Raw genomic sequence first — 23,320 nt, forward strand, 5'->3', positions numbered from 1 at the left:
AGAATCACCTGAAACGTACCCGGAATGTGTTATGGTTCCCTATTCCCTTTTCCTAGAACTATGTTGATTTTCATTTACAAAGTACTGCCAGGCAAGAAACACAGTTCCAACTCTGTAGCAATTATTTACTATTTCTCTTTTTTTCAGAGGATGGCATGATCTCAGCTAATGCTCTTTACACAAATGTAGCCCAGTATAGTTGTTCCTCCGCACTTCATTATTAATCAAAAAAACAATAACATAAGATACTCACTGCATTCCAAAATGCAGAACTGACGGGTGAAAATGTAAGGCCTTCCCATTTGGAGGCATCTTTGCTGAGAAGCTGAAAAAAAGGGAAAAGAAGCCACAATTAATATTTAGTGGGCATGATGCTACACACTGCAGGGAAGGAAGATACGTTACAGGCTCTGACTCTTTGTATTCTAAACAACTCTATTTCCAAATCTTTTCATACATTCCTCTTGCTGCCGTAAGACTGACCTTTTAAGAAGGTTTCCATACAACAGCACATGCTGGAAAGCTCATGCCAATAGAAGTGCAGAAGTATCCCATTTTAGAGGTAATTCTGGCTTGAACAACCTCCCTTCCTTGCACATATCCCCCTCAGACATGCTGATATACCTTTTTATGGGGCTGCACAGTGAACTACAGAGGGAAAACAACTTAAGAGTCCTGGGGAATGAAAATTACGTCAGCATGGAGCAGATCCCCAGTCTTGTCAACTCGACATTCACACAAGCACTGGTACAAGCACACCTGAGAGATACAGAGGTAGAGGAGTAAATAGCTTGGGCAAAAGCTGACATCAAAAGAAGTGCTTGCCTAGCTGTGGCTTTAATGCAAAAGCCAACTCATTTCTTACATGCAAAAGAGAGTAAGAAATAATGTGAAACACACACATCATCATCTTTCCTTTGCCCTAGGAAAATTCTCAATAAAGTTCCCATCAGTTCTAGCACATTTTTAGCTTATTTCAACATGAGTCGATGCCCTGTAACATAGAAATCCCAGGGTATCTTCATCACTTTCTCAATTAAAACTTGTCCTCCACAAGTCCCAACAACCACAGCAGTAAAAAACAAGCCCAGCACTTGTTCATTACATCTACGCAGCCAGTGCTATGCTGTTAAAAACTTCCCCAGAAGCAGTCTGCATGTTGCATAGCCAGAACCAGTTTCACCTTTACTGGATGATGCTAATAGGCATCCTAGCAAGGATGAATCTGAGAAGGGAGGGACAGACTGTGGTCTCATTAGTTATCCAGCTGCTTTGCATAATGTGTGGTAGTACAGTTAATTGGTCCCCAATTTAAAAGTGTAGTTCTGTAACATTACACCTTTAATATATTAAAGTACCTACATAATTCTGTTGTTATATTCCAAACCAATAGAGACGTCATAATTTATTACCAGTCAGAAAAATCAGGTTTATTATTATGAAAACCCACAACTTTTATGAAAACATTTCTCATACAAGGGAGCAAACTCCCTTGCTGCTGTAGCAGGAAGGCAATATATCCAGGCAGCACTTCTAGGGAGCTGCTAGAAAATAACGAAAAAACAGATGATGCAGAACTACAAAGTCTGGCTGAATGACAGTCTCCTTCCAACCACCTTGTGTCTACCTCAGCCAACTCTTACTCCTTTCCTAGAAACAACACGGCAACTAGCACCTTCTTCCCCTTCCAAAAGTCAGCCTCAGAGACATACCCAGAAGGAAAGTCTTAGTACTGTTGTTGTAAACACATACAAATTAAAATTACTACTACAGTAAAAGCCGCAGACATTTGAGGGAAGGCACATTTCTTAAGGATCCTCAGATCCTTTTTTTATATGCACACACATATATAGCAAAACAAAAGTTAAGCCAGCAGTTTATGTACTATGGTATCACCCCAAACCCCATCACAGCTTAAGTTTCTAGCATCTTACAGGTACTGCTTGAAATACCTTTTCCCGCCAGAAAAACCTTTGCTAAGAAGGGTAAGAAGCCGAGTGCTCCTCTGTGCCAATTCGCATAATTGGCAGTGGCTCTCCATGACTTACTAATCTTCCTTCTGTGGAGCTCTAGCAGAATCAGCTCTTTTCTTCTCAACCCTCTCTACAATAGGTACCCAATGCACCAACTGGGTGCAAACCTAGCTGTGGATGTAGCAGTCTGCATTTCATTTTGGTTTGGGTGAACAAGGCCATGCTGTAGCACTGGCTCCTAAAAACACACTGTATTTCTATTCAGGCAACAATCACAGTCGACCCTCTACTAGTCAGAAAAAGGGAAAAGCCCTGTGAAAGCAGCAGCAGCAGCAGCAGGATCCCAGGGCTGCCATCCCATTCCTTCTACAGAAGGCAGCCTGGACCTGGGATGGCTGAAGCTAACGCACCCTGCAGGCTCTAATCTGACTCCTGGGCAGGAAGACAATTTCAGAGCAACCCTGCACACCGCTACCCAGCAGCCCCAAGAACGGGACCGTGGTTACAAGACATCCAGCTTCTGCTCTGCACCCCACAAAAGCTGCCGAATTGCTCCAAGCCCCAGCCTGGCCCCGAAAGCAGAACAGCCACATTCCTACGGCGTTGCGCTCATAACCCTGCCTGCTGGCCAGCTCCAGGGTGTCTGCACTGCTTATCAGCAGCCCCAAAGCAGTGCCAAAACATAACTTGAGAGCTGAGTTTATTCAACGGCAGGACTAGTGGACAGAAATCCACCGCTGTTTGGGGTTCTTTTTTCCCCCCAAGGGAGAAAATGACAGGTTGGAATAGCAGGAATGGGCAGGGGATCATTCTGTCCACCACACCTGAACAACCAACAACTAGGATGCATTTTAAAGCCCACCACTATAGAGAGAAAGGAACAAGCCCATCTACATTAAAAGCGTACTTCTCCAATGTGTTACCACAATTCTCTTAAAGCCAGCTGGAAGCTGGCAGAACACCCTTCTGCATCCCCACACTCCAAACACAATTGAACACATTCAGATCTCTGCAGGCGATGTGACACGGAAATAAATGTCAAAGGCAATTTACTAAGACATTTAAAAGTTGAAGTCAGTTTTTAAAACAAAGCATTTACATTTTAAAAAAATAAATAAATAATTCAAAGAACCTCATCTCACTAATAGATTCACCTCAAATTATGCCAAAAATTTCTCTTTTGGCTGCAGGCAACATGTCCAAAAAAGTACACGGGTCATTTCATGAGAACATTACAAGCCTGGGACAGGCACACAAACATCAGCCTAAGAATGGATGTCTTGAAACAACAAATGTGGAGAAAGAGTCCTCTTTGCAACAAAAAGCCTAGTTTCCAACTACTCTTTAATTGCTTTTAAAATCAGCTAACATCACATTAAGCACACTGTCTAACAAAGCCAGACTCCACACTCAATGGCATCTCTCTCTTTTTTCAGGCTGGCCAGTTGAATGGAGACTTCTGAATGATAAATTTTGATACGGCAGGTCAATTCCAACATTTCAGGGGACATTTTTAAGCACAAGTGAACAGAACAGGAGGGAAACAGGAGAAAGAAATAGAAGAGGGGAAGGCAATTCCTGGCAACTACTTTGAACACTTAGTAGTAATTGTCTTTGTATCAAAAATCTACTTTAACTGGCCCCATTAGCACTTGCCAGCCCAGCAATTCAACGCCCTTCCTCCTCTCCGTCATCACCATATATTTAAACTGCTGACACCCTGAACCATCCATCTCCAGGAAAAAAGGATAGGACCAGCTGAAACACTGGGGAGGCGAGGGAGGGCTCCGCATGGTCACCCAGAGCACCCAGGGCAGGGGGAAGATGGGAGGCAGGCTCTGGAGGGAAGGAGAGGCTGAGCCCGAGAGACCCGCAGCTCCAGCTCATCACCCCGGTCCACAGAAAGCACCCAACAGAGAGGGACAAATCCTGAGCATGCACACGACTCCCAGCACCAGGGATGCTCACCGGGGAGAAAGGCGGATGCGGAGCAGGCAAAAAGTGGCTGGAGGGGAAGGCGGGGTGAGGAAGAGGGGTGATACCAGGGGAGAAGAGCAGGATGGAGGAACGCAGGAACCCCCGACCGCCTGCGCAAGCAGAGAAATCTGTCACTCCAGGGCAGCAGGTTTGGGGTTTTATTATTGTTTTTTAAAAGAAACATGAGCTGTAAAATCTGAAGCCATCATCTTCCCTCCACTGAGGAGACCCAGAGGTGCTAATCTGTAGGAAAAGGGCATCAGAGACCATGGAGCAGTTCCAGCCTTTCACAACACTTCCTGCTCCAGGAAAGAACATTCTGGTGTCCTGTTGATGTGGGACTACCAAAGAGGGATGCTAATACAGGGATGCTGAGAGCACTGTTAAATACATAGTTCAAATTGTTTTGCCCTCACTTCTTTCAGTTCTGTTACTCTTTGATGTAATTAGTAAAAACAGGTAAACCACCAGGTCAGCATGATTTTATGTGTTTATTCACAGGCCCCAAACCTAATATTTATATGCAATATATATTACACACAAGCATTTGATCCAAATAAGCAAAGACCCTTTTATTTCCCCCAAAGTCCAGCAGAAAAAGATCTTTCTTAACAGATTTATTCATACTTCACTAGTTAAAATCGCAAGATAAGTACTTCTCCTAAAAATCCAAACAAAAGACCAAATCTACTCTGAATAAGTTGCTGGGTTTTGTGTTGGGGTTTTTTGGTATTGTTGTGCTTTTTTAATAAAACTTCAAAACTGAGTTAACCTAATTATACATATAAAACACTCAGCAATCTGCAGAATAAGCTGCATCTGAGCAGAAGCAAAGGTACATTTCCTGGAAGGAAGTTTATCCCAGTGTCCCTTTTTCTTCTATCAGCTCCTTCAACTCCTGCTTGTATCTTTATTTCTTTAATTGATTACTTTAGATTATCTTAGGATGCATGTTATCTGATGATTCAGAGAGCAATGTCTGTAGTTGAGAATAATCGTAATTGCTACTTGGTGCCCTTTCTTCATCCTTCCTTTTTGTGCCCTTTGTTCACAGCAGATGAAGAAAAAGCAAGCTGGGGAAAGCGTTTTATTGTTGGGTCTTTTTCTTTATGGTTGCAGGGTTTTCTTGGAAGCAGCAGGCAAAAAGGATGGGATTCTTCAATGTACAAGACGACCTTTTTGAGTGAATCTGCTTAGGCAGTACTGTTTTATTTTTCAGTATATTGATAAAAGCAAAGTTTTACTTAGGTTTGGCATTTTGGCACTTCATACGTTCAGTGCAGGAATATTAATGAACCCACAGGATGAGGTTTTGAGATATGAAAGCATGTATGTATTGTATAGGAAAGCACAACTTTTATATGTAAACTGAAACAGAGAAATGAAATTAAAACCCCTCATTTACTGACTAATTTTAGATTCATTCCTCTAGACTACACCTGATAAACAAAAAGCAGACTAAGAAAATGAAATTGACACATACAGAGACAACCAAACCCAAATACTTTTAATAGTTCTGATTACAGCTGATGCAAAGAAATTATTTTGACAAATGAAAATTGTTAATTAAGAGGAAATTAACATAGAAATAAAAACAGAACCCAGCAGCAGCTGAACCAAAGTCTTCCGCAGAGCTGATACAAAGCTTTGGTTTGTCACATCACCTAGCCCCTCTCTTCTCTCAACCTCCCATTTACTAAAGGCAGTAAAAGCACCAAGCAGTAGTTATGAAGGTTGAACTGCAGCTCCTGGAAGACAGACACTAGCTTTAAAAGAGGTGATAAAATTGTTTGGAAACACAAAATTAAAACTTTTGTTCACCACCAAGGCAAATCTGCCAAAAACACAAACAGGAACATCATTAAACTATGATTTTTTTTGTAACCAAACTTATTTTTTTCCTAGAAGCAGAAAGAGTAATCAGAAATCAGAAAATAAGTTTACCTTGCAACAACACAGCTCACAGGCAAGCTATATGTGCAGCACCTGGAGAAGCGTGGCTCCCCATGGCCTCAGCCCTGCCATGCTCACCACCTCAAGACTCTTCCTGAAGGCCCATACCTACGTAAGACTCAGGTGATAACAAACGAACCAGTCTGTGGGGGTTTTTTTGTGGTTTTTGTGGGTTTTGAGGTCTTTTTTTAAGAAAAAAACATCCAGGAGGTAAAAGAACAAAAATGTGGATTTTAAACACTGGAAACCTAGAAGGCAAAAAACTCTGGTATTTTTAGCACCGCATTGTTTAGGGAAGAGGAGGAGGACTGACTCACTGCTGCTGAATGCTTGGGGATTGGCAACCCATCCCTAGGAATTCACTTACATGCTTTACCAGGGAGCTGTGCTGCTTCTGGAAGAGTGGTCATCTTTTTCTCTGAACTACGCTACATACATCAGGGACCGAATCCTAGACTGTGGAAAGCAGGAAAGGCCAAAACAGTGCTGCCCATCAAATATGTGTGCATGCATGCCTGCTTTTTTGCATGTTTTGGCTACAGGAAAATAGGTAAGGGGAGCTAAACCAAAATAAACCAGTGAAACAGACGAGACAATCTCTCTGAAAACAAAACCCACGATTTATGGCCAAAGTCATGATTTAAGGGGGCAGACAGGTCTAGCTATCTTCTTTTTTTTTTTTCTCTTTTTTTTTAACTTCTGAAGTTGGCAAAGCAGCCAAGACCTGCTCACTGAAGTTTCAATGGGCTGATACTGAGTTTATTTTAAACAGTACCAAGACAAGAGGTATGTAAGCCTAGCTCAACATGTAACACACAAACCACTCTCTGTTACTTCCATTTGGCCCCTTGTGCATCGCTCTCCTTCAGCAACTGTGAGCAGCCTCCTCAGCTCCTCTCCTCTAGTCCTGGTGTTTCCACTACCATTAGTTGTCTTTCTGGGTAACCTTCTCTCCTCTCACTGCCTGTGCTCCCTCTTCCTACAAAATTCTGCAGTAATGTTCATACAAACCCTTTTATTTATTACAAAACTGCAACAAAATTGCAATGATCAAACTCACAGTATTGTGAAGTTGCATTTCTCAACAGGATGTAAATGGAAGGACACAGATAAAAAAAATTGGCTTTTCTCCCTACCCTCACACCCAAACAGTCTCCTTGAAAAACATCCAAAGAAGTTAAATGAAGACCACGATAAAAATCAGAATAAGATTCGCAAAGAAATCTAGCGGAGGTGATGAGCAGTGAAGCACGAAGTGCTGTAGTGAGCACCCTGGTGAAAAGAGAAGGCTTTCTTCTCCAGATGTGCCTGTGGTTTGTATTTGAGCAGCAGCAGTACAATAAAGCGTGTTTAACAGCAGAACAGAATTATTCCCTCCCATAAATCAGTCCTCAACTTCTGAAATAACTGAAATCTGTACTAAATTAAGAAATTAATTCACAATGACTTGAGTTCATTTGAAATTGTTTTCTGAAACCTCCTCTTTCAAAATCCTTTAGCCACCCAGACATCAAGCAACAACCAACACTCTGTAGAGATGGTCCTGTATTTTTTAGGCACCTTGGACAGTCTGCTTGAGCAGAAAAAAAAAAGAAAAAACAGAAATTTTAAAAATCAAAAGGTATATAAACCCCTAGAACCTCCCAAGCACAGACCTGGGAGAACAGTAAGTGGGTTATCAGTGAATTGGGCAGGCAAGTCAGGCACCCATGTGGCCTAGGCTGAACCTGCAACTACTTGTGGACACACACACACCCAAAAAAAAAAAAAAAAAAAAAAAAGAGTCTTGTTTCAGCTAGGCTGAGAAGTATCTAAGTTATTTGTTTTGGATGAGTGTACAGGGCCCACTAGTTCAAAATGCACACCAAACATTTCCCTCTGAAGCATCTCTACCACTGCCAGCAAATCCCAGATATCCCAGCAAGCAGAACATCCACCTTCATTTTCCTTTTTGCTTCATATAATTTAACTATTGCCTGTTCATTTTGCAATATTTCATAAGGTGATCTCTAAGTACTTAAGACAATGATAACTGGTCTGAAATAAAACCTTTATTTTGCCTTTCTTTTTTTTTAAGCTTCTTTAAAATTTAACTTTTTTTTTTAAGAAGTCAGCAACCTTCTGTTAAACAGTTAAAATCGCAGAAACAATAAAGTTTTACCTTTTTTTTAGTTCTTCCCAAAACAAATTAAGAGTCACTTGTTTAATACAAACGCACCCTTTTGGCTCCATCAGAAGCCTTGGCATTCTTGACATTTTATCTTGAATTACCAGGTCTTGGACTTCTGAGGTTATGAGAAAATACTGCATTTTATGTCTTCTTAAAGAAAGCTTTTAGCCCCTGAGTATGTGAAATAAAAACACAAATCCCAAAGGCACACAAAGCAGCTCATGCTATTTTTTTTTCTTTTTATACCTCAAAGCTTTTTAGCCAAATTGACTTTTTTTGAGTAATTTGCTTACCCTGGAGTTACCAAACCCACCAAAAAAACTCAAGCACCGAAACCCTTTAAACTGCCTGCATAACCCAGGTCTGTTCTTCAAAAACTGACACTAAGATCACAAATCATCTCTGAGATGTTAACTTTTGCCTATCTTAATTAACAAGCACTAAGAAAGGCAGTCAAACCTGAAAGGACCCTGGCCTACTTTATACATGTAAATAAATGACTGCTTTTTGAAAGAACGCTGCTCAACTCTCAGCTCAAAATCACTTCAAGAGGAGCTATGAGACTCTACACCTCTGAAAGATCATGCCATTTATCCACACTCCTGCCCAGTCTCTAAACTGAAAATGAAACATTTTCAAGTGGAGATGTGCTGCTCATAGCCTTTTTCAGACTTTGAAAACATGAACCCTAGAGAAAGAGCGCACAGAGAAGTACCCACAGAAAAGGCTTCCACAGTGTCAGCACGCTGCCTTCTCCAGCTGAAAGCAAAGCACTAACTGCAAGCCTTGTGCTGAAACACCATGAAATTTAAATGACCGTTCCCTACCCACAGTTTTCAAAGCATTTTACTGAAAGCAGTCAAATTTCACAGCATGGCCCCATGAAAGAGGTAGGATAAGAGAATCTTAAGAAAGGCAGAAGACAGACCACAAACCCACCTGCCTCGTACCGAAGGAGAGCACACTTATTTTTACTTACTAGGCAGTGAAGTATTTCATTCTGTCCTTGCAACGGTGAAACCATGGCAGAAGATTTTAGTGGCAAGGGCTGTTTTTAAGCCTAGTCCTGCACTAAAATAATTAGGAATCTAATAAAGGAAGAGACAGATATTCCAGAATAAACAAATACCGAATTTATCACACCTGCCTCAACTAAATTAATTCCCTTATAAATAACAATGAACTTGTTTTCTACTCCTGCAGAGTGTCTATAGGACAATTAGCAGTGTAGAAGGAAGGGATCCAAGTGAACAGACTTCACCTTTTTAGTGTATCAATTGCAATTCTGTTTTTACCGGTTAAAATAAAAATTTTTCTCATCAAGCACACACAACTTTACTCAAAAAACCTCCCCAACCTGAAAAGCAAAGGGCCAATTTCTGTCAATTCAGCAGCAACCATCCTTCAAGTGTTTCACTTTCACATGCCGGAGCAATGCAGTATTTCTCCGGCTTGGGGAATCTGGCTCCTGCCTTGAGAGAAGGGGGGAGGCATTGACAGGAAACACAGTGGGGCTGCAAAGCTCACAGCAATAGGAAGTTACATTCTTGTCAAATATCATTGCACCCAACCATTTCCTTTTTCTACTTACAGCCACAGCCAAAAACTTCCATCTTGACAGAAAGCACTTCAAGTTAGAACAGTTCAGCAAAATGCATGAAAGAGCTCTGTGGTAGCTGATAAGCTTGACCCGCTTAATAAATAAGAGTGATAATCTTCCTACAGCATTTAAGAGTGATAATCTTCCTGCGGGAGCAGCCTTTTGCTATTTCTGCATTAATCCAAGCCTTTTCATTTCTTTTTATAATGAAAGAGTACAGGCCTGTAGGACAGCTAAGGCACAGATTTGCTTGGTAGATCTTAACAGCCCATAGGAAACCTTTACACTGAACACAGTAAGTACTAAAAATCCCCTCCCCTTTTTTCCCCCACAGAAACAGAAAAAAGAACATAAAAGGAAGCTAAGCAAATACAAGAAAACCCAGACCTAGGCCTTTAAAAAGTAATAATTTCTGCGTTTAATTTATTCCCTTTGGTCTGGACAATGCACCTGATACCACCTGCCGTGAAAAGAAGCCATGGAAAAGTCAGTAAGTTCACGTCTCAAAGCTGCAAAATCCAAGTTTAACACAGTAGTGGAAAACATCAGCCTGGACTTTGCATTTCTTCTCTTTTGTGAATTTCTGCCCAAATCTTTAAAAACAAAGCGTAATCTTTGAGCATCAACCTTTAAGCATGGTAATTTACCTGTGAGCATCCAATACCATTCCTCGTTTAAGCCAGCGTGTGAAGACAGACAACCAAAATGGGTTCAATATGGAAAACTGCACAAGTTATATTTAGACAGTACTTTATCAGGTTGCTACAAATGTGGAAAAGCAAACAGTACAATATATAGTTTAGATGCATTAGGCAGTAAATTATCTTACAAACTGGTAAGACACTGTGGAAGTCTCTCGAAAACTTAAATACGCGCACCTCTTTCAAAATCATTTTACCAAGCATTTGTTTGAGAAACACACCAAGACCAGCCTTCTCAGTGCTGTGTTTCAGTTTTACAAGGAGAAAAACTATTGCTGCTATTGATTGACAGGCTTATTAAAAACTTAATTCTCTCCTCTAACAGATGAAACTTCATACAAGACTTTCTGAAGCATGTGCAAACTACCCAAAATTTAAACTACATATACTTGCATTCTAAGGACACCTAATTTTTCATGCCATCAAACAGCATCTTCACAAGCCGTAATATATGAATGCAAAAATACGATGTGAAGAAGAAATATAAAGAGAAGGAGCAAGGTTACACTTTTCTTAAAGGTACTTTAAGCACGGTGCTGCAGGGTGAAGCTGTGGTTACACAGTCCTCCCATGTAGAGCAGGGGAACAAAGCTGCTCTCCCACACCCCAGGGGCCACCACCAAATCTTAAGGAGGAGAAGTTAAAGATAAGTTGGTAACCAAACAGCAACACCAAAAAAACCAACTTGAAATAGCAACACCCAAAAAAAAAAAATCAACATCTCCATCTCACAGGAGCATCACTCTTTTGTTCTCATTTTCCACTCCTCCCAGTGGGGATGTATTATACCCTCTTTAGTCCCCCTCCAAATATTTTGGTGTCACTTGACAAAGCTTTTTGTTCTGGTGCAGTACCCTACTGGATTTATGCCATTTTACAGATGTGATGTGTAGTATTATTTATTAGACAGGACATGTATTTTCTCCAGAAAAATACAGAACTTTTCCATTATGAAGAACCTTTTAAAATTACAACAGTGACAAAAAAAATTGCAGACTACTTACTGTTCATTCATATTTCATTAACTGATTGCACTGTGCATTTTTATCTTCATCTATACACTTCAACAGTCCAGTCATATATACCTAATCTTAAAGTAAAAGCTTTTCTTTTCCCCATACAAAACTCTGGTTCTACTCCTGCAGGCAGAAAAAGAATGAGGGAATCCTGCACAGCATTGGATCATTTCCACTTCTCACCTAAAGCCAGTAAAGCCCCATGGTGGCAGGACACCACGCGGACAGTCTGCCGAATTCCCCCAGCTGCCCCTTTTGAAAAGAGCAGCTTGCTGCACTCGCCTGTCTTGTGTCACTCAGCACTCTGGGCCATGGTATGCAAAATGAAAAGACAGCTCCATGATTTAGTACTATTAATAAAAGGGAGCACTCTCACAGTGTATTTGTGACCCACTCTTAAGTACTACCGTGTATTTATACTTCATTAGATTACGTTGTTAAAGAAAACATAACTATGAAAAAATTTTTATACCAGAAAATTCAAACTGGCAAAAATTCAAAAATTTTGGCATTACCAGGATTAGTAGTTACAACTCTTATTGCAGAAATTACCAGGTCCTTACAAAACATCTGGGATCTGCTGAAGCCAATGCACAGTATATGCTCTGAGCCAATTTCTTCTGACGTACAAAATGCTGCAACCTTCTGCTATTAAACAAAGCAGAACCGTATGAAACACACCCTGTTTCACAGGTTTATTAACAAAATGTCTACCACCAAAAAAACCTCAGGTACATTACAGCTGGCACATTAACCTCTAGAGCTCTGATTTCCAGCAAGGGGCACCTTGAGCCAATGAGTTAACATTTGCTTCCTTCAGCAGGATAGCTGGTGGAGGAAGGAAGAGGAGAAAAATTAGCTGAAAAAAATAGCAGGAAGTCAGCTTTTGATTATTTTGTCTCAGTTAAAAAAAAGTCCTTGCAATCAAGTACTATATTAAGACTCCATCTCCCCTAGATTCTTGCATTTCCTCCTTTATTTCAAAGCTGAGAAGCTAATCAGAGTTCACCAACTTGAAATTTTCACCTGTAAAAATTTTTAGTTTCTTAACAAGCCTCAAACCAGAGGTGTGCTTCCACTTCAATAAAGGATGCACTTTGCTTCTGCACGTTCCACATGTTAACCTATTTGACATAGAGTTTCTCAAGCTGCCCGTGAGAGGAAAAGCTCCTTTGGACAGGGCAAAGATCTCTCTGCAGCCCAAAGGTGCATTTAACCGAGCTTGGCCATACGTTTCTCACCGCTCCTTCCTCTGCAAGGTAAGCAAATAAACGTCACAGTCCTGCGCGGGAACCGGATGGGACCTGCACTAAGTTCTGCAGATCTCTGATTGTTTCAAAATGGAAGACGTGGCTTTTGGCAGGAGTATGGCAAAAGGCAGAGGGAATAAGGAAGTGTGAGGTGCTGCCCCGAATCACTGCGAGCAGTAGGTAACACATGGATTTGCAGCTACCACAAGGTCATGTTCTCAACACCTCATCTTACCTTTCCACAGCTCGTCAAGTCTCAGCAGATAGAAGGAAAATAAAAAAGGTGCGAGCATTCAAACCAAGTGTCATTGTCCGGATCCAGCACTCACACCCAGCATGACCTAACCTCCAAGCCAGACCTCGCAACAAAGGCACTACAGACATGGGGCACCTTGCAGTTCTCCAAGTCCCAAACGAGCTTCCTCAGTTTGGGGGAAAAAAGAAAAGGTCCCCATCTTAAAATTTGGAAGTCCTCGGTCTTTACGGCTGGGCACTGCCCTCCCCGCCCTGCACAGCAAACATTTCAGTAATTATTCCAAGAACAAACCATCCACCAAAACGCAGCCCACCACTTCAGTGACCAGAAAGCATTAATAATTGTTTTTTATTTACAATGGAAAAAAAAAAATCCAAGCAAAACTGAAAGCATGGGGACCAGGGCAGGGGTGTGTTTGTTTTAAAGTGACTACCCGCATCTGCGGGATCAGCCACATTATCCCAGCAACACTGGGAACGCTCAAAAAGGCCAGAAATGCCCCCTTTTCAAAAGGGCAGTTTAAATGCTGCAGAAACTGGGTCAGCAACAGGCCACAGAAAATACCTAAGCAGGCAGCAGGCACCTCATGGGTTGTAGGCAGCAGCCTTGCAGCAAAGGACTCGAATAAAAGACACAACACACCAAGACAGAAATCAGACAATAGCTATTGAAGAAAGGCAGTTAATAGCAACAAAGCACATAAAGCACGGGTCAAGGAGTCGGTCAAGTACAGGCCCTTCAACTCCCTACCCTCCTCCAGTTGCCAGGAATCAAGATTTAGACACGAACCAGCGATGCACATGGCACACAGCACTAGCAGGCAGGCACAAAAATTAAGCAGGCACATTAAATCCACAAAAAGATAATGAAGCACAAAACTTTTTCTACAATATTACATGGCTGCTCACTTCCTGAGGGCAGCGCAGTGCTCCTTGTTGTTCCAGTCTCATTTTTAAAAAAAAGTAATTACACAATCTATGCTTACATATGGTTAACATATTCATCATCTCTGTGTTCAGGTCTTTACTGTTTGTATGTTTATTGATGTGTTTATTGTAGAGACCTTAATTTTAAAATGCCAACCCGCAATTTCAGTCAATAGGACAATGTAATTCAGCACAAAAAATAAGTATGTAGGCAAAATGTAAGAGGTGACCTACAGTGTCACTAGGGAGGTCTGACTTGCTGACTGCTTTGTACCCTGTGTCATAGCTGACATTAAATGAGAGTGCAGCAGGACTGTGGCACACTTCTGCCAGCCAGAGTGGAGAGACTTGATTCTGTTTTGCATGGACCCTTAAAATCATTTTACATAAAAGGAGGTGGTGGTTACACAAGTGCAAGCAGTTATGAATCAGTCACTCCATCCTTTCTCTCATTTCACTTCCCTTTTGCTATTGTGTATCTTTCCTTTCATCCTTAGATTGCAATCTGCTGTCCTCCCTTATCAGTTTTGCCTATCACTTATAATAAGCAAGCTTTCATTTTTCCCTTCCTACCAGTATCTTTATTCACTTTGTGTTTTTTATCAGGGACACCTTTTTTTTTTTTTTTCTCTCTTCACAATCTTTAGTCATTTTTTCTCTTGTTACCATACTCCCCCTCCCCCTCCCCCCCCCCCCCCCCCCGCCTTTCTGGCAATTACACCCCATCCTTCCCCCATGTCATGGTTTAACCCCAGCCAGCAACTAAGCACCACGCAGCTGCTCACTCACTCCCCCTCCGTCCCCGCAGTGGGATGGGGGAGAAAATCAAACGGAAGTAAAACTCATGGGTTGAGAGAAAGACAGTTTAATGGGACAGAAAGGAAGAAAATAATAATGATAACGATAATGAAATTACAATAGTAATAATAAAATAATTGGAATATACAAAGCAAGTGATGCACAATGCAATTGCTCACCACTCGCTGACCAATGCCCAGTTAGTTCCCGAGCAGCAATCTGCCCCCTCCCCCCCCTCAGCCAACTCCCCCTAGTTCATATACTGGGCATGACACCTTTGGCCAGTTTGGGTCAGCTGCCCTGGCTGTGTCCCCTCCCAACTTCTTGTGACCCTCCAGCCTTCTTGCTGGCTGGGCAAGAGAAGCCAGAAAATCCTTGACTTAGTCTAAACACTACTTAGCAACAGCTGAAGACATCAGTGTGTTATCAACATTGTTCTCATACTGAACCCAAAACATAACACTATACCAGCTACTAGAAAGAAAAGTAACTCTATCCCAGGCAAGACCAGGACACCCCGCTGCCAAATTCTAGCCCAGACAGGTCCAGTATCACATCTGAGCGGTTTCCAGTGCCGTTAGGCAAGATGTCTCACCAGCATCACGTGCGACTCGCCAGCTGCCCAGCCTCTCTCTCCCCAGCCAGGCGACCATGCATGGATGGCAGCGTCCGGTTTCGGTAGGGTTTTGCTTTAACCAACGCGCTGCTCTGAGCTTCATTAAGAGGCAGCTGGCTGAAGAGGGGCACCCTGTGCACCGAAGCCGACAGGAGCCATAAGCAGCAGCTCCCTGAGAAAGGTCTGGTGGTTGCAGGGGTGCCCTTTGCTTCTGCAGGATAAAGTCCTGCAGTACCCAAGGTGTGGACTTCCAGCCACAGCCTCTGGCCCAGAACAACAGAGACGGAGGCCGGGCATCTCAAGTCCCTGAACTTGCATGAAAACCTGAGCAGAGAGGGCAGGCCAGGCTCATTGTGCAAGTCAGAAATGCTGGGGGTTTGAACAAGTTACTGCAACTTCACCTGCCGCCTTGCCCTCTGCGACAAGGGGAAGCTGCACACGACAGGGGAAGCAGCGGAGGCAGGAGAGCTCGGGGGGATGCGAGCGCTCCCTCACCCTGGGCTCTGAAATTAGGAAACCTGTCATTCCCCCTCCCTCGGAAGGACTGGGAAAAGCACCCTGCTCCTGAGGGTGATTCAAAGCAGCTAAATTAAACTCCTTGACCATCCTCTGGCGAAACCTCTTTTACTCTCGCTGCAGAAGGAGCTGGAGGTGACCAGCCTCCCAACATCTAAAGCTTAGCCCCAAAATTACTCCTCCAACACCACCCAGGTGCCCAGGGAAGGAGCTTCCCCACAGACAAAACCACATACTGGTGGCGGGGACAGACCTTGCCTGTCACCAAGACCCAGCTCCAGGTCACAGGGCAGGTGAACCTTGCCTGGCTGCTGCCCTTACAGCTCTGCTCTTGCTTTGAAACACATTTTTGATCATGATTGGTGCAATCTGACCACTGCCATACCCTCTACATTGACCTGCTTTCAAGCAACAGATGGGCAATGCACAGACACCATGATGGCACTGTAAGCATATGGGATACCGCACGTACTGCAAAATAGTCTCATGGCCTCAGTAACACTGCTGGTTTTCCCACTTAACCGCTACCTTGCTGCCACCTCCTTCTCAGATGCACGGCCCCTCAGGCTCTGGATCCTCATGAGAGTGGGACCAGGCTTCTGCATCCATGAGGTTTGCAGCAGCCTCTCTGGGAAGAGCTGTGCTGGGACAAGGGTCTGATGAGCCCGGACGAGATAAAAAGGGGAAAAAACAGCACTCAGTGCAACCTTGCAGTGTAGTTTGTGGGCACTTAATGAGTGGAAAGAAAACTACCCCCCCTCCTCCTCCAACATCCCGCAGCAAAACCCCACTGCCTCTCCACCCAGAGGTTTAATATCAAGACACCAGTGTAACCATGGCACTAGGCAGTACTTGGTAATACTGATAGCACCACTACTCCAAAACGCTCAGGATTTGCGGCTAGTGCGTGGTGCAGGAGCTGACCTGCTACAGCATTACTTCAGTCAGGAGCTGGTGCCTGATGCCCAGACTGCACCCAAACTGTGGGTGTCCAGCCCTGTGGGTGATGACAGGTACTTGCCAATAACTTTAGTAGAGTCCTAAGGCAAAAACGTAAACCTTTTATATTCCAATTTCAGATGCTTCTAATAATCCTTGTTAGATTGTTGCTACTTTTCAAGCAGCAAGCAAACAACTTCACACAGCGATTTCTGCATTAACTTCTACAAAGGCAACCAAATCTTTCAGAACAACATGTATTATCTACAACTGAAATTTCATGCGATGTACATCTTCATACTCTAAGCAGTGTCTCAGTAGCAGCAGTCACGAAAGTGTAATTACTTTAAAATTACAGCTTTTATTTTCTATCAAACATAACCAACTTTTTTTAAATGAATCACTGCAATTTATCCTCAAAGAAAATAAAACTACTGTATTGTCAGGTAATTCAGTAAAATTTAACCAGTCTTGCTTTTTACCCGACAACTTTCTTAGGATTCAGCTCTGTTGTGCAACAACAACTGCTCACACTACAATGTGCATGAAGATGGGTTTCAAACAGTGAAATGTACCCATAGACCCTACCTGTTTATAAAACACCCAGCCTGTAACAGATGAGTAATTAACAGCTTTTACATATTCCCACCAAGAAAACCCTTGAGAACACTGTGCACTTTGCTCTGGCACTCTGACGCAGAGCAGCAAGGAGGTCCGAGAGCCTTAAAAAACGGCACACCTGCATTTTCAATTGCTTGCGGAAACTGCACCTCTCATCTGAGGGCACTACAGCGATGGAGTTAAAAGGCAGCACAATATACAGGAACCTCAAGACCTTGGAAACCATACAAAGCATCCTCCTCACAAATACTACAAAAGCAAGCATGCATCTGTTTTTTCTCTCTCCAGTGCTAAACACATCAAACTGAGACTGCTGGCTCAGAGTCAAAGAAGTCTCCAAAGTCCCTCTGTTCCAAGTGTATTCCCAACGGCAGTGCAACACACTGCTCTGACAAGCGTGGACCGGTGTCCTAAATGCCAGGAGATGGCATTCAAGCACATACACATGTATTCATATGCCCCGATTTCAGTTTGATACATGACTGCTGAACCCATTTCTGTCTCACTGATAAGAAACAAATACCTACAGCTGAAGGACTGCAAGGAGTTGCCTGATCCCACCAAACCCACGTGCTGCCCACGGAGGAACTCTTTGTAAGTGCTCACAGAGGAAAGACCACCAGCAGGAAGCAGGAGGCCAGGTGGCTTTTTTTTTTTTTTTTTGCTTAATTTTGATAACCAGGAATCACAGAAATAACTGAAGCAGCTTCACAGGAAAGGTCAAGACCTCAGTGCACCAACAAACTTAAAAAAGCATTAACATTTGGATCCACTGCTTGCCAAGCAGTGTCAGCTCTGGAAGAAGTGTGCAGGAGTTGGCAGCACTTGCAGTGACTCAAAGCTGGTCTTCTAGAGCTTTGGGAAGTCTGAGAGTCTGTATGACAATCCCATTTGGGACCCTCTCTTAGGACCCACAAAAGCTTTTCAAGCAAGCATATACCCACCACACAGGTGACCAGGAGAAGCCCTCCAGTAAATGAGGACAGGAAACAGGGGTCTAAGAACATGGCAGCATTCAGGGGGCACAGAGAGGAACAAAGAACAGTAAAACAAGATTAACTTTCCGCTAGATCAGGTATTGGCATTCACTCACACATGATTTTAAAAAGCTGGGAAATTCCCACTCAGGAGATAAATACATATGTGCGACCAACAAGGCAGACAGTAGCAGAAACTAAGATAAGCAGATTACAAACTGGTCATCTACCTCTATCTACTTTGTAAAGCTGAGACTGCTTATTTAATTAAAAGTTAACTTTTTTTTTTGAGACAGAGGTGCAGAGATATGTGACAATTATGCTTTAGTATGTTTCAAATGTGAATTATGCTTCAGTCACTCAAAGAAAATAACCAGGTCCCAGACAGAAACATTAAAACAATGAAGAGCAATTAAAAAAATTAGAAAGCAATATATAATGATTTATATATGCAAAAGAAATAGTGAGAATGTATGTCACAACAATTTTTACTTAAGGTTGCATTTTCTTCTTCATATATATCAGTCAGGTTTCTGAAAGTCTTTCCAGGCATTTTGAAGTGTGTCAAATTATCATCCTATTGATATACAAGCATCTCCAAAGGCCAGACCAGTTTCAAATCTTAGGACTGCAATGGTACTGAAGTCTTTTATAATGCAAGCTCAGCTACAGTGTCACCATCCCATCATCCGAAAGAACCATTTCTAGGCTTAAAAAACAGTGAGTTATTTTCGGCATTTCTCATGTTTCCTTAAGGAGCATGCTGTTATGAACAAACATTTCAACAAAACCTTTCCTTGCTCAGAAAGCCAAACTTCTAACTGAAATACAACAAAACCATGAACCAGAGTCAACACAGCCCATGCTTTCAAGAGCACTGAACATGATACACCGTCTTAATTTTCTCCTTTTTACTTCCAAGCCCTTACAGCTTCTTCATGTGTCTTCACGAAGTTCTGAAGAAGTTGGCTTTTATCAGGCAGTAATAGAAAGCATTATTTTGCATTTCAGACTTCTTAATTTTGACATCTGTGTTCTGATATCCAGGTGGGTGAGATGGTAAACCACTGGCTACAGCTCACTTGGTAGTGCAACAGTATCTTGAAGCAGACAAAGAGGCTATCAGAAGACAAGAACTTCACCAAAAACAAGAACAGAGGGCTACTTCTCACCCTCCTCTTGGAAAACATTTTCCCTTCTCTCTCCTTTTCCTCATAATTCTGAGCAAAAAACCTTCTTCACAGTGATTGTTTTTGATTGAGGAATTCCTGTGTTTAACATAAAGTCCATTTGTTCTACAGAAAGCAAGGTCTGTTTTGTACATATACACAAAAAATATCCTGACTTGTCTTTGCCTAGTATTTCCATTGCACTTTCTAAAAGTTACCAAGACACTCAAACTGCAGCTTTATTTGTACGCCACTTTGCGGGCAAGAGGTGGAGAGGAAGATAAGGTGACTATTAACACAGCCAGCTTTGCTCTCTATCTTCCTTATCTCAGGTGGCAGCCTGGACGTAACATAGATTAGTGGACCCCTAAGAGGGCAAGCAGAAACCTAAATTATTCATACTGACCATGTGTTTCTCCTACATGATTTGCTTATTTGATTAAAGCAAACTCTTCCACAAATATAAAGCAAATATTTGCAGTAAGTACTCGGAACTCTGCAAAAGAGTTGATACACACTGTCGTCATGTGCAAGTGTAATATTTGGCATACTTTTCCTCTCCCTGAAGTGGACAGGACTATTTTGTCCTGATGAAGAGGGGAGTTGGTCATTCTGCAATAACCATCACAAAGAAAAAAGTCTCTTCCCAAAGCAGCTACTGAAGAAAGTGGATTAAAAATATGTTTAAGACAATGTAACTAAGATGTTTTTTAAAACTTAGGCTTGAATTTATAACCAAGACTGAGCTGAAAGCGGTACAGATGAGCTGTGTCCATGTTTTTACTTATGTTACTATGGCAAACACCAAAATTACTGAAAAGGCTCCTTTACCTACTTGCCTACAAGTCATGCACGCAGAGCCACTGCCAGGGCATGAGCGCAGCTTTCCCAGAGCACATTTCCTAGTCAAATAAAAATTACGTGAGGCATTATAAGCTAGGTTTGTGTTACCTTTGAGTCTCTAACAAAAGATGAGAGGCAGGTAACAGCATTGCCTGTAACACTTTATTACACCGCATCAGATAGATTTCAGGTAACTTTATTCTCAGCTTACAAAAATCAAACCAGCATGCTGGGGTTGATGATTCAAAAGTGGACTGTCTGCAAATTCCTGAAAGTGAGCAAGCTGTTGTTTTGGTTTTTTATATTTTGTCACAATTTGCCAATCTGCAACAGCAGAAAAACTATGAAGCTAAATGCTTATAGGGTGTCAATTTTCAGATTGCTGGCATTGGTCTATCATTCCAGTTGTCTGTCGTTTAACTACATAATGGTAAAATTAAAATTACTGAAAATTAAGCCCTCTTAAGGGCAACTAAGAAGCAGCTATTAGGGAAGTAATGATAATTTATTAATAATAAACATATAGACAGATATAAAGCTAAATCTCTTGTGGCCCACTGCCCACAAATCGGAAGGATTAGCCTGAGATTAACACACATCTGAAATTCGTTATTAGTGTATTAAAATGTAAAAGTAGAAACATAAGAAGAGAGTTCCTATTCTGAACTACTTGCATTATAGAAGCAGCATGTATGAGCTAAGGGGACAGACACTAAGTTTACAATGATTAGGACAAGGACAACATGCCACAGCAGCTGTTTGCTTTTCTTTCTTTTTTTTTTCCTCTTCTCTAAACATACAAAATGTGTCCTAACATACCCGTTTTCAAAACAAGGCAGGTTAAGTTTAACAAGAAAAATGCCATGTTCCAGAGCAGACTTGCAGAGCACTCGCAGCACACAGCTGCTTGGCATTAAGAGCTGACCTTCCGCATGTGTTTGCTGAATGACTATACCAACAGCCTGTGCCACAACAAGATCTGTCTCTGCTCCTGCTCAGCTTTGCAGCCAGTACTGAAACAAACACAGAATGGGAAATAAGACACCATATGCCCTTGTCCCACCTGCTCAGATCAAGATTGTCCTAACTCTAAAGACTGTGCATTCTGGGTGGACTCTGTCCCAAAGCATAGGCTACAGGGGTTTACCAAGAGCCTGAAAAAAATTAAAACTGCGCACAACGAATGATGTATGCGTGTGTGCACTTGTCTTCAACCTTCCATGCAGCGGCAGGCTGCGTGATTCGCCACACCATCCACCCAAAACCCATCCATGGCCTCCAAGGCTATCCATCGCACCGATGCAAACACTTTACACCCTCTTCCTACCCAACAGCCACTAATTTGGTAAGGCGCTACTCCCAACATATAAGAGGTTCTCCCTCTTAGTCCCACAGTTTTGGGGACTAACCTGCTTGTCTATCTCACCAACAGTGAGCAGAGCAGCAGATTTGGCTGGGTTCCTCCCCAGCTCCTCCTGCGCTGCAGTAGATAAGGAAGCAGAGAGTCAGCCTTGGCATGAGTATCACCATGCAACCACCCACCCCGACAGCAGGCCAGAAGAAAGACGACTGGGGACAGAAGGTCCAAGGAAGGAGCAGGAAGACGCCACGAGGTCTGGACCAGAGCCGCACCAACACAGGGGCAGGCCTCCGTGGAGCAGCTTGGGAAGAGCACGGAGATGCTGTCCCGCAAGCCAGCCACGCTGCCACACGCGGCTCCGGTGCCAGCACAGCGGGAGGAAGGGACTGAGGGAGCACTTTTTGTGCACGTTTGCAGCTGACACTGCCACAGAAAGCAACAGGGAAACCCATCAGATAATGATCACAGGTAAATGTTAACCTGGCAAAAATAAAACAAAGCAGTGCTTTTCATCCAGAGGAGTTTTCCGATACAACTTGCAGGGCTGCACAAGGCAGGGGACAGCACTGGGGAAACAGAGGGGGCAAGACAGACTCTTCCTCTTGCAGTACAGAAACTACAACTGTTTCAGGCATGGCCCAGATAGAAACTAGAAAGAAAGAAGAGATGCCATAAGAAGGTACGCAAGAGATCTACGGAAGAGACAGAAAGCTCAGAAAATGGGAAAAGAAAGCGAAGAAATCATTAACAGAAGAAAGCTAGATACAGGACAGCAAAATGCAAAGCACAGTTTACTTGTCCATTTAGAAGAGGTCATTGCATGTGAGAAAGTTTACTCCACTAGCACATATCCACAAATACAGCTTCTTCACATACACTAATCCCTGCGCAAACAATAACCTCACAGCCCCAGCTGGGAGGATACTGTCACTGCCTGCTATTTTCAACAGTATAGAAACTGGCATAAGACAGCCTGTGTGGCTTTTCAGGGCAGCGTGAGCCATATGAAAGCATAAGTGCCAATTCTCAATTACGACACCAAGATGGTCTTCATTTTTCAAAGTCAAATTGTCACCCATAGATGAGGAAGTCCATTTTAGGTCAGCATACAAGCCAACATACAGATCAAACAGTCACCAATCTGACCATGGGGCTCACAACAGCAAGAGAAATACATACATACCAGCACAGTTTTCTCAATGCAAGCAGACAAGATTTTGACCGTCAGTGGGATTGCAACACCATATCGAAGAGTAATTAAATGTGGCCACGCATCACCTTTAAAATATTTCAGTTAAGGTCAATTAGGACATACACCGAGGACAGAAGTTTGATAGCTCTTTGCAAAACACAGCAGAACTGTCTTGTTTGCCATTAACTCCAGATCCTAAAAAGCCATAGCTCCTCAGTCTGGTGTGAAACACAGTACAGCTGGCCTAGGCCACTGCTCTCATTTCAGAAATGTCTGAAAGCAACTAAGAAACAAATAAATAAATGGATAGCTGACCCATTTGCTAGCACACAGCACTGGCATGCAATGTCCCAGGAAAAAAAATGAAAGCAGAACAGTTTATTACTCCCTGTATCGGCAGACAAGCAACACAATTCTGCAGAAGGACCAATATTTTGGAAGAAGCAATGCACACGAGGGCACAGCTG

The 23,320-nt window shown here is 42.6% G+C and overlaps 1 protein-coding gene across 4 annotated transcripts in view; it reads right to left on the reverse strand.

The window, feature by feature from the left end:
* The window catches only part of TMEM131L (transmembrane 131 like), an 87,256-nt gene that overhangs the window by 50,694 nt on the left and 13,242 nt on the right, over positions 1-23,320 (reverse strand). For all 4 annotated transcript variants that reach the window (XM_075029612.1, XM_075029604.1, XM_075029595.1 and 1 more), the window contains exon 4: positions 254-325. In XM_075029612.1, coding sequence (XP_074885713.1) covers positions 254-325 — 72 coding nt within the window. The remainder of the gene's footprint in view (positions 1-253; positions 326-23,320) is intronic.

This window comes from Buteo buteo, chromosome 1, assembly GCF_964188355.1.
Source record: "Buteo buteo chromosome 1, bButBut1.hap1.1, whole genome shotgun sequence".
NCBI lineage: Eukaryota > Metazoa > Chordata > Aves > Accipitriformes > Accipitridae > Buteo > Buteo buteo.